Source organism: Agelaius phoeniceus, chromosome 22, assembly GCF_051311805.1.
Source record: "Agelaius phoeniceus isolate bAgePho1 chromosome 22, bAgePho1.hap1, whole genome shotgun sequence".
NCBI lineage: Eukaryota > Metazoa > Chordata > Aves > Passeriformes > Icteridae > Agelaius > Agelaius phoeniceus.
Window position 1 is genome coordinate 7,162,535 of NC_135286.1, and position 13,934 is coordinate 7,176,468.

The following is a 13,934-nucleotide window of genomic DNA, read 5'->3' on the forward strand; positions in this document are numbered from 1 at the left end:
AGATGGATGACATTTCCAGAACTCAACTCTTCAGGCTTTTCCAAGTTCTTGTTGAAAAACTGGAGATAATTACTTTTCCAGGGACATACAGATAATGACTTCACATTTACAGAGCATGATTAATTACAAGTCTGTTTGTTTTACAGTTGTTTCACTTACCCCAGTAATGGGGCCACCTCTGAAGCAGCCTATGGATCTATTAGCCCATGGCACCAGGAATCTGGTGCTCTGGTTATTTCCATGCATCATACAAAAACCATCTCTCTGAAAGTGACTTTGGGAAGGTGTTGGGTCACCCTTCTGCTCCTAATGCCTTGCCCAAATCTCCTTTTCTGCCTGCCCAGGCTCCAGTGGATGTGGGGGACTGTTTTTCCCTGTTAGCTCTGTGGCAGCCTTGTGAATTCTGGGGAAGCTGCTGCAGCATCTTCTGCTGGATGGAAGTTGGATGGAAGCTCTGGTGCCCTACAATCATCAGCTGCCAGCAGCCCAGGAGGGCTGGTAGTCTGACTCCTCAGACAGAAATCACTTCCAGGCCCCACATCCACCTGTGGGTCATGAGGAGACCGTGACCATGGGCCAAGGAGCCCACAGGGAGCATATCTCTGCTCCATGCCTTGGTTCCCCTGTCACTAGGTCAGGTGGTATGTCTGCTTCATGCTTTGTCCTTCACAGCTGACCTGTCCAGCCCCATCCCAGCCCCACTGCTCTGAATCTCCTTCCCCAAGGCAGCTTCATGGAGAGCAGAGGAGCCCCAGTAGTCAGGATACACATCCCTCAGCCAGAGGGGATCTCACTACTGCGCACTCTCTGCTGCCCAAAATACCTCTCCAGGCCATGACCCTGCTTTAGCAGGCAGCATTCTCTCCCCATCACCTCCAGCACAGGTCGACAGCTGCCTCTGCCAGGTCAGAGCCATCATGGAGGCTCCTCTTTCCCCTCTTTGGTAATGGGGGAGGCTCCTCAGCCCCGCGAGCCCGTGCCAAATCCCGCTCCAACAGCTGTATGTTCTCCAGCATGAGTCATCCCCACCCCGAGCTTTCAGCCTCTCCATAACAACATTCCTTCTCTCTGCTCTCAGATCCTGGCTGTGATCACTCCCTGCCTGGTCCTCCTTCCTCCATCCACATGGTCCCTCCTGCCCAGATTCAGTCCCCAGCCGAAGCAGCAGAGAGCAGAGAAGGCTTTGCCAGGATTACCAGAGATTCAAACAAGGATTCAGTTTCCCTCTGCCCCTAAAATCAAGAGGAGGTGCCCAGTTATCATGAGATCTAATTTTTCTCTCTTTAAAGAGAGACAATGATGTTGGTTCTTTTTCATACTGTTTTTTGTTGTTCTTCCCCATCCCAGATGTGTGTCCTGCACATGTCCTGCCCTGCCGTGGGCTCTTCTCCAAAACCTCCTCCCTGAGCCGCCTCTTCTCTCCCTGCTGTCACTTTTGTCCCCAGTGGCTTCTTTTCTTCTCTTTACCCCTCTGGTCCAATGGAGAGAGATGGTCCCACAGGAGGAACCCACATCCCCATCCCAGCAGTTTCCATCTTGGGAAGGGTGGAAAATCCAGGCTGAGCTCTTCCTGCCCTGCACAGTCCAACTTTAACCCCAGGGAACCACAGGCAGCTTCCCTCTCCCCCAGCCCTGCCTCCAGTATCTCTTTCCACATTAACAGTTGACCCCTGGGGGAGACCAGCCCACTCAGTGCATCACTGGTGACCTGTGACTGGAAAACTACTGTGGAGACAGAGCCTGTGCAGGGAGGGACACTACTGGAGCATGGTGGTTTCTGCCAGCCCCATGCTATCAGACCCCTGCCCTGCCCATGCTGCCAAGCCCTGCTCCAAAAGCTGTCAGCACAGAGCTCCCACCACTTCCCTCTCTGGCTCTTTGGCCAGCACTGCCTGGCACAGGTACAGCCTCTGAATAGAAATCAAATTTTGCTCAAAAGCACTAATTTCTTCTGGATCATGGGGTACCCAGATGGGTTCCAGTGGTGGCAAAGGGAGACCTTGAATGTGTTGCTTGAACAGCATGACAAGCCAAAGTCAAATCCCATTCTTCCCTGGGCAGTGGTGTTCCTTGCCTGGAAGGCTTGGATGAGTGAGGCATTGCTCCACTCCAGCAATGCAGCTGGCACCTTGAACCCACAGCCATAATCCCTTCCCTCAAGAAACTCCAAACATTCGCAGAAGTTGCTTTAATTGAGCCCAGCAAGGAGGCAAAGAACCGACCCTGTGCAGCATTCCCCCAGAACTGGGGATTAAATTCCCTCATCATCAACCGTCTGGATGTTGCTCCCTGCCAGAGACAGGTGAGGAACCTGGTGTCCTGCACCTCATTTTTAAGCTTTATCCCTAAAAATCTTTCCCAGGAAGTGCTCCCTGCCATAGAGACATTCAGCCAGATCCTGGGTCTGCTTCTGGACTGTGGGGTGTCAGTGGCAAAGTTACACAGGGAGTTGAGTTGTTTTGTGGCTTCCTAGGGAGAGCAGGGATCTGAGGAATGTGACCTTGGCACACTTTTAATTAAAGGCTGAGAAAGAGCCTCTGCCTTGCGGAACATCTGAGGCTCTGGGTGAGATGGGGTCCCCACAGCACTTACTGGGGTGCTGGGGTGGAAATGTGCTGGTGAAGGCTTGGATTGGCAGTTTTGGTGTGTCAGGATGTGCCCATGGTTACAGCTGTGCGATTCTGTTCATTGCCCTGTGGGGATGGGGATGTGGGCACAGGGAGGAGGAAATGGGGGTGAGGGGATGGAGATGGGGGATAAGGATGCAGGAATAGGGGTGCTGTGCCATAATCCCTGGGGCTGACAGAGAGATCTGCTGTGTCCTTGGCAAGTTCAGAGGAGGGGAAACAAAGCCCTGCACTCTGAGCAGCTCCTTGCCGAGGGTCCTTGCACTATGCCTGTCTGGAGGAGAAAGTGCCTCTGGAATCCGCGTTAGCACCGTCTGGGGGGGCTGCAGCAAACACGTCCAACTGCCAGGATGGACATGGGATAATGCTTCATCCCAGCAGCTGAAATCCCTGTGCTGAAAGGGGGGAACCACTGCAGCAGCCCCAGTCCCAGTGCAGGCTGGCCTGGCTTGAAGAGCTGGGATCTTCTGGTGCACTGCAGGCTGGCGGGCTGGGGGGCTTTGCTGGTGGGGTGGAGAAGGGTCTCTGAGCTCTGAGTATTTCATAGGACCAGAGAATCACGGAATAGTCTGGTTGGGAAGGGTCCTTAAAGACCATCCAGTTTCAGCCCTCCCCCTGCCGTGGGCAGGGACACCCTCCACTGGAGCATCCCCCGGCGAGGCAGGGCCCATCCTGCGGGAGGGCCTGGGGTCTCCGCTGGGCGAGGGGACCCGGGCGCGGGGCGGAGGAAGGATCCCAGCCCGGCCCCTTCCATCCCCCGCCGCCGCCGCCGGCCCCGCTCGGAGCCAGGAAAATCCCAAATCCCATCGATCCCGCACCGCGATCGCAACTTTCCCACGGCCGGGAAGCGGCCGCCGGCCCCGCGGAGCCCGGCCCGGTAGGGGCACAGGGGGGTCCCGTCCCGTCCCGTTCGCGTCCCCCCCCGCCCGAGCCCGCCGCGCTCCGCCCCCCGCGGGGCCGGGGCGGGACCCGGGGCCGGGCGGAACCCGCCGCCCCCCCTGCCCGCGCCCAGACGTCCCGGCGGCGGCGAGCGGGGAGCCGGGGGCTGGGATCCCGACAGCGCGCTGCCTCCTGCCGCTCCATGGCCCCGGCCGCGGCGGCGGACCCCAGCGCCCGCCGCCCCCGGGGCACCGGCCCCGGCCCCGGCGGGAGGCGCACGGCTCGGCGGCCGCCGGTGAGTGCGGGGACGGGGGGACGGCGGGGGGGACACGGGGCACCGGCTGTGCACATCCACATCCACCTCGGGCACACAGACCACGGGCGGGATGCGCCCCGGGCACTGAGCTTCCACGGGCACCCATGGACAGACACCGGGCACCCACAGGCAGGCACTGAGCACCCCTGGGCACCCATGGACAGACACCGCGCACCCACAGGCAGGCACTGAGCACCCCCGGGCACCCATGGACAGACACCGCGCACCCACAGGCAGGCACTGAGCACCCCCGGGCACCCATGGACAGACACCGAGCACCCACAGGCAGGCACTGAGCACCCCCGGGCACCCATGGACGGACACCGGGCACCCACAGGCAGGCACTGAGCACCCCCGGGCACCCATGGACAGACACCGCGCACCCACAGGCAGGCACTGAGCACCCCCGGGCACCCATGGACGGACACCGAGCACCCACAGGCAGGCACTGAGCACCCCCGGGCACCCATGGACAGACACCGAGCACCCACAGGCACTGCGCACTGAGGGGCACCAGGCACCTATGGACATGGTGTACCCACAGATACAAATCTGCTCCCACAGACACCGAGCACACGCAGGGACACCCAGACACACACAGACACACACCACACATACACACTCGCATGCACAACCAGCTGTGCACAGATGTGCACGCACACTCCTGTGCAAGCCCACACAGAGGCACACGCATCTTCACACAGCCAAAACCCAGGAGCTGAGCAGAACTGCCCAATGCCAGCAGTTTTTGCAATTCCCGAGGCTCCTGGCAGAGGATTGGGGTGAGGAGTAGCCCCGCAGGTCATCCCCACATACGGTTTGATGTGGACACTGAAGAGAGAAGTGGGTGGAAATTATACCAGTAGATCCTGGAGTTTGGGATCTGGAGGGCCTGTGTACACAAGGGGCTGAGCTTTATGGCACGGAGGGGTCAGCGACCGCAGCCAGACCCACGGCTCTGTCTCACCTCTTGGTGGGTTTGGATCCTTGCTCATGAAATCAGCAAGATATATCTTTTGCAGGGTAAAGAGTAGGAGAGATAGGGGTTAAAAAGCTCGAAGTTAAGAGTGATACCAGCTGGGTTTGCAGTTGGGAACTTCATTGCTTGCAGGCCGGGTGTTATGTGGGCCTGTGGAGCGGGAGATGGGATCTGTGTGTCTGTACCCCCCTGGATAACATGGGCCGTGCCTGGGAGCAGGGAGGCAGCCTCTGGACTCTATCCTTCCATCCCGTCTCCTCCCTCCATGCTGGCAGGGATTTTTCAAAGAAACAGCAGCAAAGGTGCCAGATTCAGAGTTTGGTCCTAATTCCCTGGAAATCTCAGCCTATGGATTTTTCTTTTACTCTCCTTCCTTTTCTCTTGCCTGCGAGGATTTGCAAGGTGCTTGCTCACAGCCTGCATCCTTGGATACCCTGCCACCCCACACCACTTCCAGAGGCAGGAATTCTCCCAGGAAGTTCCTCTGAGCCCCTCACTCCTCCCCCTCCTCCAAGTGAGCAAAGAGCTCTCTCCATTTAAATTTAGATGTCTGCATTATCTTGAATTTGGATTTATTAATTATTTGCATCTGGTTCCTATCAAAAAAGTTGGGCAATGCAGATGTCCTGATTTCAGCTTGAGGGAGAAACACCAAATGTGTGGATTTTCATTGTCTCCTTAAACAATGGCCTGTCAGACGCAGCCAGGAGTTACAATCCCGCTCCCATTGCAGGGGTCTGACATGTCAGAGTTAAGCAACATCCAAGTTGCCTGAGCTCCTCACCATGGGTGACTGCGGCTCATTTCCCAGCCATGGAGATTAGTCTAATTAGCAGAGCAAATCTGGGTAAGGCAAGCTCTGATAATTAGTAATCAGTGGGATGTTTCCACACACTTTCTTTTGCCTGAGGGTTAGAGAGGCGTTCAGAGCATGGCCCCATTTTTTAGGAGCAGGGAGGAGTTTGGGGAACTCAAGGTGAATGGAGCTGGAGCTACTGGTGGTACTGATGGCTCTCACTCCTCATGTCCCATTTGCCCATCAGGACCCTCTTGCCTGGGGTCAAGCACAGGGTGGAAAGCAAAAGGAGAGACCCATGTGTCCCCAAATCACCCCAGCACCATCTTTCCCTGGATCATATTCCAAGGAACAGTAGTGGCCTTGGTGGCTCCTGACTGCTGTCTGGGACATGTGACCTGATAAAGGGGAGCTGGCACGATGCTTCTCCACACCCCAGGCTAGGTGTGGGGATGATGCCCCTGTTGATAGGTGCTTGGTGGAGGTGGTTTTGTGTTAATCCCTCCTCCATCCCATCCTTCACCTAGGAAAACCAAGGTCTTTGTGCTGCAGAAAGGGGAATACGGGGCACTTCTGACCTTTGGGTTGTCAATCCCGGGATCTTCTGTGCTGCAGCAAAGGTGAAAATCTGTCACAACCCCAGCAAGACTCCCAGTCTAGGACCAGAAGGTGATTCCCACTGGGAAGGGGATAATCCTTCCCATGCTGTGGTAATTAGCATTACTGAGTTCATGTGAAAGTTTCTATGAGGGAACTTAATTAATTATGGTTGATTAATGGGTGTCCCCAGCTAAAGCTGGAGCTGGAGCCACGGATTTTGTCACTGCATTTGGAACACTTGTGTCAGGTTCACACAGGGAGGTTTTATTCCTTGGGAATGAGCCCAGGGGAGGCTCTGGACTGGGAGCTGCCAGTGGATGCTGGGATGGTGACAGGGTTTGCTCCAGCTGGGAAACCCCCAGAAATGTCTGGCAGATTTTTTTCCTGTTCCCTCTCTCTGTGTAGCCAAGAGAGCCAAGGAGGGGATGTGTAGCCAAGGAGGGGAACTTGAAGTGAACTCAGAGAACTAGGGAAGGAGGAGGCACTGCACAGGTGAGGATATGAGGGCTCAGACCACCCTGAGTATCCAGCATGAGGGATGCACTGTGCACTGGGATCGCTGCTGCTCCCCTGCTGGCCTTGGCTTCAGTCTCCCGCAGCCAGGATGGGAGGTGGGATGGGGAAGGAGCTGGTGCCTGGGTACTGCTCCTGTGGTCGCCTCCTGCCCCGTGCTGGGGGCGGCGTTGGAAGTTGGGCTGAAAAGGAGTTATTTTTAAGCAACACATCTCAGTGCAGACTGTCATTCCCATTCTCCATACCTTCCCTGTGGGTGGGAGAGCCGGGGGGGATCCAGCAGCTTGACTCAGCCTCATTCCCAGAAGGTCTTGTCTGCCTGGGTCCCCTTTCTTTGTGGAGAGGGATTTGGGGAGCTCAGCCACCACGGGTTTGGATGTCATAGGCTCCGCAGGACTTGGATGAGGCAGAGGAGTCTGGGCTGTGCTTGCTGGTTTGGGGTCTCACCCATTACTGCAGCCTTTAGACACACTCTAGGTTTTGCTGGCTGATTTAGCAGTGAATTGCAAAACCAGTTTATTCCCAAAATCAGGAGAGCATCTTTAAAGTCATAGTACTTTAGGAAAAGAAAAAGAAAACAGAGGTATTTTCTGTTTGTTGGGCATTTCTTGGGTGTTCATTACAGCCAGGGCTGCTCCTGTGCCAGCTCCCAGGGTGATGCCCTGCACAGGACCCACAGGATCCTGCATCCAGGGTGGGATCCTGGGTGCTGAATGGGATGATGCCCTGCGGTTGGGTAGCGCAGCCTGGCATGGGGCATGGCAGCAATGGGAACACTCTCCCTAGGGAGATGCTGGATTCTCTTCTGTGTGGTGGATTCTGTCCTGCAGCAAAGCCCTTTCCAGGTGTGAGCCAAGGAAAAGAAAAAGCTCCTGGAAGGATAACTGGCAAGAGGGATAAACCTGTGAGGAGAAGGCCCTCAGAGCTGCCTGCACTTGGCCCTTCTCCATATGGCATTTTTGCATCTCCAGCCCATCACTGAGCTGGGTGGCACCTCCTGTGGCACAGGACTAGAGTGGCACTTCCAGACACTGTTACAGCCTTTCTTCCCTCATCCAGAGGGAGATTTGGAGGCCATTTATGCTTTTTGATAGCTTTTGATGCTGGAAATTCAAGCTGGCAGTGTGGTCTAGGTAGGGGCAGAGCATCCCAGGGACACCCAGGGGATTTGAGGATCTGCCTGCAGGAGGGACCTTTCTCAAATTCTGCTTTATCACCACTCAGCTCTGCCGCTGTCAGATGCATTGGGATTTAGTGTCAAATTTTAGGAGAATCAATCTGCGAAGGCGGCCAGAGAGGATTGAGGTGGGAGGGTGGAGCCAGCAATGTGCCTTCGTGATGGGAGGGATTAGAGAAATATTTGGGTTTATTTTAATGTCAGGCTTATTGTGGGGATTGGGAGCTTAACCTGGCAGCAGAGCAGTGCTCATCCCGCTCCAGAACGACATTAACAGTTCCATACTGTCATTCCTTCCCACCGGGAATGGAAACCTCAGAGCTCATCCTGGTGAGCCACAAATGCCTCCAGGCTGGACTGAGGTAGCCAGGAATGCCGAGGGGGCAGTGAGCCACTACCTGTCCCCAGCATGTGTCCGGGCTGTCCCAGCCCCGTTCCTGCGCTCCGGGCTGTGTCTGACGCCGCTGCTCCAATGTGGGATTCATCCATTCGCAGCAATGTCGGTGGCTGCAGGCCGCAGGAGGAAATGGCAGCGCTGGCTTTCGTATTTTTTTTAATTTATTTTTTCTAAAAGGGTTATATAACCTTGGGGATTCTATTAATAAAAATAATGGTTTTGAACTCTGGGAACAACCAGCCCCAGCAATGAGCAGGGAAATGCTCCAAGTTCAGAACACAGCAGTGGGCACATAAGGGACAGGCACTCTGGGCAGGAATAGTGGCCAGGGCTACAGAGGGGATTCCCCACCTTCAACCAGATTGGTGGCATCTGCCTGTCCTTCCTGCCAGCACCTCTGTCCCTGTGCCCAGGGAAGAGGAGAGGAGGTGGGAAGGGGATTGTTTCAGCCTCAGTGTGGTCTGGACCCTGTGAATGTGGGGTGGGTGGGCACCCCTCATCTTCCTGTGCCCCTTCCCAAGCAGCCTGAGATGAATTCCAGACTGTATCCAGAGCAAAACTGTGGCAAGAGCAGCCTGGTGCAGCCCAGGTGAACATCACCTAGACCCAAAGCATTGTCCTGAATAGGATCCAGGGGATGTGTGGTCCTCACAGGCAGGATTTGGGAAGTGCTCATGGTCCTCACAGGCAGGACCCCAGCAAAGCTTGTTGTCCCCACGGGAGGCTCTCTGTCCCCAGGGTGGGACACCAGGGATGATCCTGGTCCTTGTGGAACTGGTCTTGATTCCACATGGGGAGGGGGGTGCTAGAGAGGTTAGAGGAATTGGAGTTAAAGAGGCATGGCTGAGGCTCCAGAATAAAACAGGAGTGTGTTCAGTGAGAGTTTGGGGTCATGAGCTGTGGGGGTTATGTTCCCTCCAGTCAATGTCCAAGAGCTTTCTCTTGCAATGTAGAGGGTTATTCTCTTCTTAATCTCTAAGTAGCCAGCAAGGCATTTAAAGGGTTTGCTATAAAAATTAAGAGAATTTGAAGCTAAGATAGCAATTAGAGAAAATTGAGACATAACCTTAATCAGGGCATTTGGAGGCAAAAAGCCCACAGTCTTTGGGATGTGTTCAAGTGTCCAGTAGTTTCCCTTTAATACCAAAATATTTAAAGCCTCATTTTTCAGGATGAACATTACCTTGGGTTTATTGTGTTTCTCCTTTTGCCATGTGGGATTATCAATTTATTTTTCAGAAAGCCTTAACACCCCACTCAGCAGTGGCCTGGGGTTTGGTCTGGTTTGTTTGGGACTTTATTTTTTTTCCCTTTAATTCTCCCTTACTCGAATTGTCACAGCTTGACAGCCTTGTGCCAGGAACAAGCTGTCATCCTGGATCTCATATCTTTAATTCCTTCCCTCTGATGCTAATAACACCTTAAGATGATTAACTGGGAAAGAAAGTAGTATTTTTCTGCTGTTTGGATGCTGGTCACTGGCTCTCAGTACTTCATTGATCTAGGGGAGTGGAATTAGAGTGGTTATCCCTCTTCTCCTGCAGGGCTCTCCTTGGGTTTAGTTTCTGGATTTGATTTGCTGAATATCCATGATTGTGTTGTCCAAATGCTTTTCTTGACAGTTTAAGATGCAGTGGGGTGACAAGGCGCCTCCCACAGCATCCCTTGGCTGGGGGCCACCCTGTAGCTGCCCCTGCTCACATCCCCTTTGGGATGTTCCTTTGGGAATAGCCTGGGCAGCATTTCCATGCTGGCAGTGCCAGGAGACACAGGTGAATGCACGGACACCCCGTCCTGCCCCAGCCCCACTGCCAGCCATGGCTGGGCACACAGCACCACGCTGTGAGGACACAGATTCCTGTCAGCATGAGCTTATTTATAGTTTTTTAAAGATGTTTTTGGTCTGGGACTTGTTCAAGGCCTGTTTTAGCTTCCCAGGGTTCCACTTATCCCAAGCACAATGGTACCAGCCCAGCTGATGCTTCCTGCCAGGCTGGTCACCTGCTGTGTTGGGCAGCAGCTTCCACACCTTTTTGCTCATCTAGGAAATAAAGTTCTGGATAAAATGACATATCATGCACTGTAAATCCCTAGATGTGGAGTTTTATGTTGGTGTGTGTGAGGATAGGATCCCGGGGATGCACTGAGCAGGTCAGAGGAAATAGGAGACAGCAGAAAATTGGGAAAAACACCTCTTTTAGCTTAAATTCTCTGTGGATTGGTGGGTCCTGCCGTCTAATGAGTGGCTTGATGTTGGTTTAGGTTTTTAGGTCCTGCTTGGATCATCACTTACAGGGCTCTGGGTGGTGTGGCTGTGTCAGACCTTTCATTTGAGTTTCCACATGCCTCAGTTTCCCCAGCAGACGAATAAATAGCACCTTCCCTCACTGCTGTTGTGGCAGACTGGGAGTGGCACCTTCTGCAGGTATCGCAGGACTGGGGTGACCTAGGACAGGTCCCTTCGGCTGCGATGCTAGCGATGGCTCTGTGCTGGGTGTGGCACAGCAGGGTCCCCACTGTCCTCGCTTCCTGCGCAGCTCAGGGGTTTAGAGGGATGAGTTTGGGGGCTTTGGGAGCATGGTTGGAAGGGGTGCCTCAGCCCTTCACTCCTCAGTGGGGAGAGAGAAGTGACTTGAGGAAAGAGGGAAGCAATTGGGCAGAGCAAAGCTGCTTGTCCCTGCCTAGTGTACCCTGTGGGCTCGGTGTCCTTGTGATCCTGGCATCCCCATGCTCCCAGTGTCCCTGTGGAGCCTGTGCTCCAGCAGCCTGGGCACAGGGACCCCCAATGATGCCCGCTCACCTTTTTCTCCTCCCATTGTGCAGGAATTGTGGCTGAGCCAGAGACGATGACTGCAGAGAGCGCCGAATCCAACGGGCCTATGCGGGAACCGGAGCATGGAGGGCCCAAGGTGCCAGTGCCCCCCGTCCACCCGCAGCACCGGGGCCGCCGCCTGCGGCGCAAGCCCCCAACGGAGCCCCCGCTGAAAGGGCAGCTCCGCATGCGCTCACCCGCGGGGGCCTTCGTCATGGTGGGCATCTCAGTGGTCCTGGTGGGCATGACCATTGCCGTGGTGGGCTACTGGCCTCACCGGGGACATGGGGGCACCGGGGCCAGCGCGGGGAACACTAGTGTGGTGGGGGACATGAGGAGGGAGGTGGTGGCTGGGCGCCACATGCCCCACAGCGAGAAGCTGAAGCTGATCGGCCCTGTCATCATGGGCATTGGGCTCTTCATCTTCATCTGTGCCAACACAATGCTGTACGAGAACAGGGACATGGAGACCCGGCAGCTGATGCAGAAGGGGCTCTACAGCCTGGCAGTGGGGCTGCCCGGGGGGACCAGCCCCGAGGATGGGCACTTTCAGCACGGGGACAGCCAGCCCTTCCCCAAGGCCAATGCTGAGTGCATGGAGGGCTGTTACCAGGTGGACCTGTCCTGTCAGCCCTGCCCCACTGGCAGCAAGTGGTCTGACTGCTATGGCCCCAACCGGCTCCAGGCCATGGCTGAGTTCCTACAGCACCCGGCAGCTTCCCCCGCAACCTCTCTCCGCAGCCTCCGCTCCACCGAGGTCAACCTGAGCCTCCCGCGCCCGCGCCGCACTGGAGCCGAGTCCCTCCTGTCCTCGGCCATGGGGGCCTTGACACTGCCCATCATCAAACTCAACAACTGCTTGTTGGACAGGGCAGCACAGGGGACTGGAGGGAGGGCAGAGAGGGGCCCTGCTGAGCATCCTCCCAAAACATCACAGCTCTCCCGGGCTCCGCTCTCCATTGGTGACAGCACTGCACCCTGTAGCCAGGATGGTGATGGTGGTGGTGGCCACATTGTCATCAGCATGGATGACAGCTGTCCTGGAATGGAGCCGCTTGTGGAGCTCAGCCCCGATGTGCACCTCCACACACCAGGACACTCCAAATCCCTGGACCTTGGCCGGCCGGGAGTGCTGCTGGTGGCCCCCATCAAGGACCATAAGAACCGAAGCTGGCCCCGGCTGGACCATGTCAGCCTTGTGGGCTACGCCAAACTGGAAAGCACTGGCGAGTCCTCGGACCAGCTGCTGGAGCCCAGCGAGTCCCCAAGCCAGGGCCAGCCCCTGCCCAGCTCCTGGGTGGTGGGGATGGAGCAGGGCACACCGGTCTGATGTCCCCAGCACCTTTGGGGACTGTAACATCCCAGTCCCTCATCCTGGTCCACAGCACCCACCAGTGACCCCAAAACCCCACATCCAAGAGGGCTTTTGGGAGAGGCATTTTTAAGCCAATGCCAAGAGGAAGGTCCTGACCCTCTGCTCCTGGGTGAGGACTCACCTAGGTGGGATGTCCTTCCAGGTGGATGCCCTTGCCCTTACAAGACCTTCTCCTGGTGGCTTTTCCAGAGGAGTCCTCACTTTGAGACCCCACACAAATTGTGGGATAGGGACATGGGGGCAGGTGAAGCCCCGCCAGCCCCCACAGCACTTTATCTCAGTAGGTTTGGGGTGGGGAGATGCTTTGGGGGGTGATGTCCCCTTGTCCAGCCTCAACCCACCAGAAAATTTGCTTGGCCAGAGCACGTAGGCCCAACAGGGCTATTAAATATTATCTGGATGCCATGTAGTCCTGCCTTGCCTCCTCCTCTTGCCTGTGGGATGCTTGGGAGGGGCAGCTCCTGTGGCAGTCTGTCCAGAGGGCCTGTGAGACCTTGTGCCCCCACCCAGACTCCACTGGAGAAGGGATGCTTCATAACCAGCTGCTCAACATTCAGAGGATGAGGTGATAAGTGCAAGGTTTGGGATTTTTATGGAGAGAAGGGATGTAAAAGGTGCCCAAGGAATTGCAGGCAGTGAGCAAGGTGCTGCTGCCCACCTGGGGTGCAGCAATTCTGAGAGTCTCTCAGTGGATCTAGGTTTGTTTGTGCTGGGTTTTGGTGGGATGGAGGATGCAGGTGGTGGGAGGAAGGATATGAAGGGGCAAAGAGGTGGGGGAGTGTCAGTGCTGGTTTTGCCAGAGTGCTGTTCTGTTATTTGGTGCCTGTTGGATGCAGAGCAGGAGCTTTATGGGATGAGGCCAAAGAGGCAGCCTCAGCACGGGGCTAGATTCCTGGAGAAAAGGGAGCTGGGGGTTCATCCCATCCCTTCTTACTCCCTCCAGCTCTCTTGGGCAGGAGGAGCCCCGGGATGCCAGGGCATGTGGAAGGATTGGAGCAATAGGACTGGGACAACTCTGCTCTCCAGGAACTCGGGAGGCTTCAAAATGGCTGTGGCAGCCTAGATGGGATCTTTGCCTTTTGCCTTCCCAAAACCAGGGCCTCTTGGGATGACTGAAATCTCTTTTATCTGTATGAAATGTTTGGGGGCAGAGGGTGGGGGGGTTATTCCTGTCCCTGCTTCTCCCTCTCTGGTCTGAAGTGAACACAGAGTGTCAGACCTTGCAAACTTTGGGAGCAACATCCTTCTCCAGATTAAAACATCCCAGTAAAATCATTTGGAAATTGCTTTTTCTACCCCAGCCCCCTCTTCTCCCAAAAAGCAGCCCCCCACAATGCTTTGATGGGGGGGATGGTGTTCTGCTTTACACGGAAAAGCTGTCTCTGTTTCCAGTTGCCAGCCCTCCCAGAGAGCTTGGGTACAACTTCCCCTGTGCAGGGACCAGAGATGGGACCCACAGCTGC

At 55.6% G+C, this 13,934-nt stretch overlaps 1 protein-coding gene across 1 annotated transcript; it reads left to right on the plus strand.

The window, feature by feature from the left end:
• Positions 1–3,275: 3,275 nt before the first annotated feature.
• Positions 3,276–12,880, plus strand: TMEM200B (transmembrane protein 200B). Its single transcript, XM_054648502.2, has 2 exons — positions 3,276–3,801; positions 11,108–12,880. Exon 2 carries the CDS (start codon positions 11,131–11,133, stop codon positions 12,424–12,426), a length of 1,296 nt encoding a protein of 431 aa, XP_054504477.2. The 5' UTR covers positions 3,276–3,801; positions 11,108–11,130; the 3' UTR covers positions 12,427–12,880.
• The last annotated feature ends 1,054 nt before the right edge of the window (positions 12,881–13,934 follow it).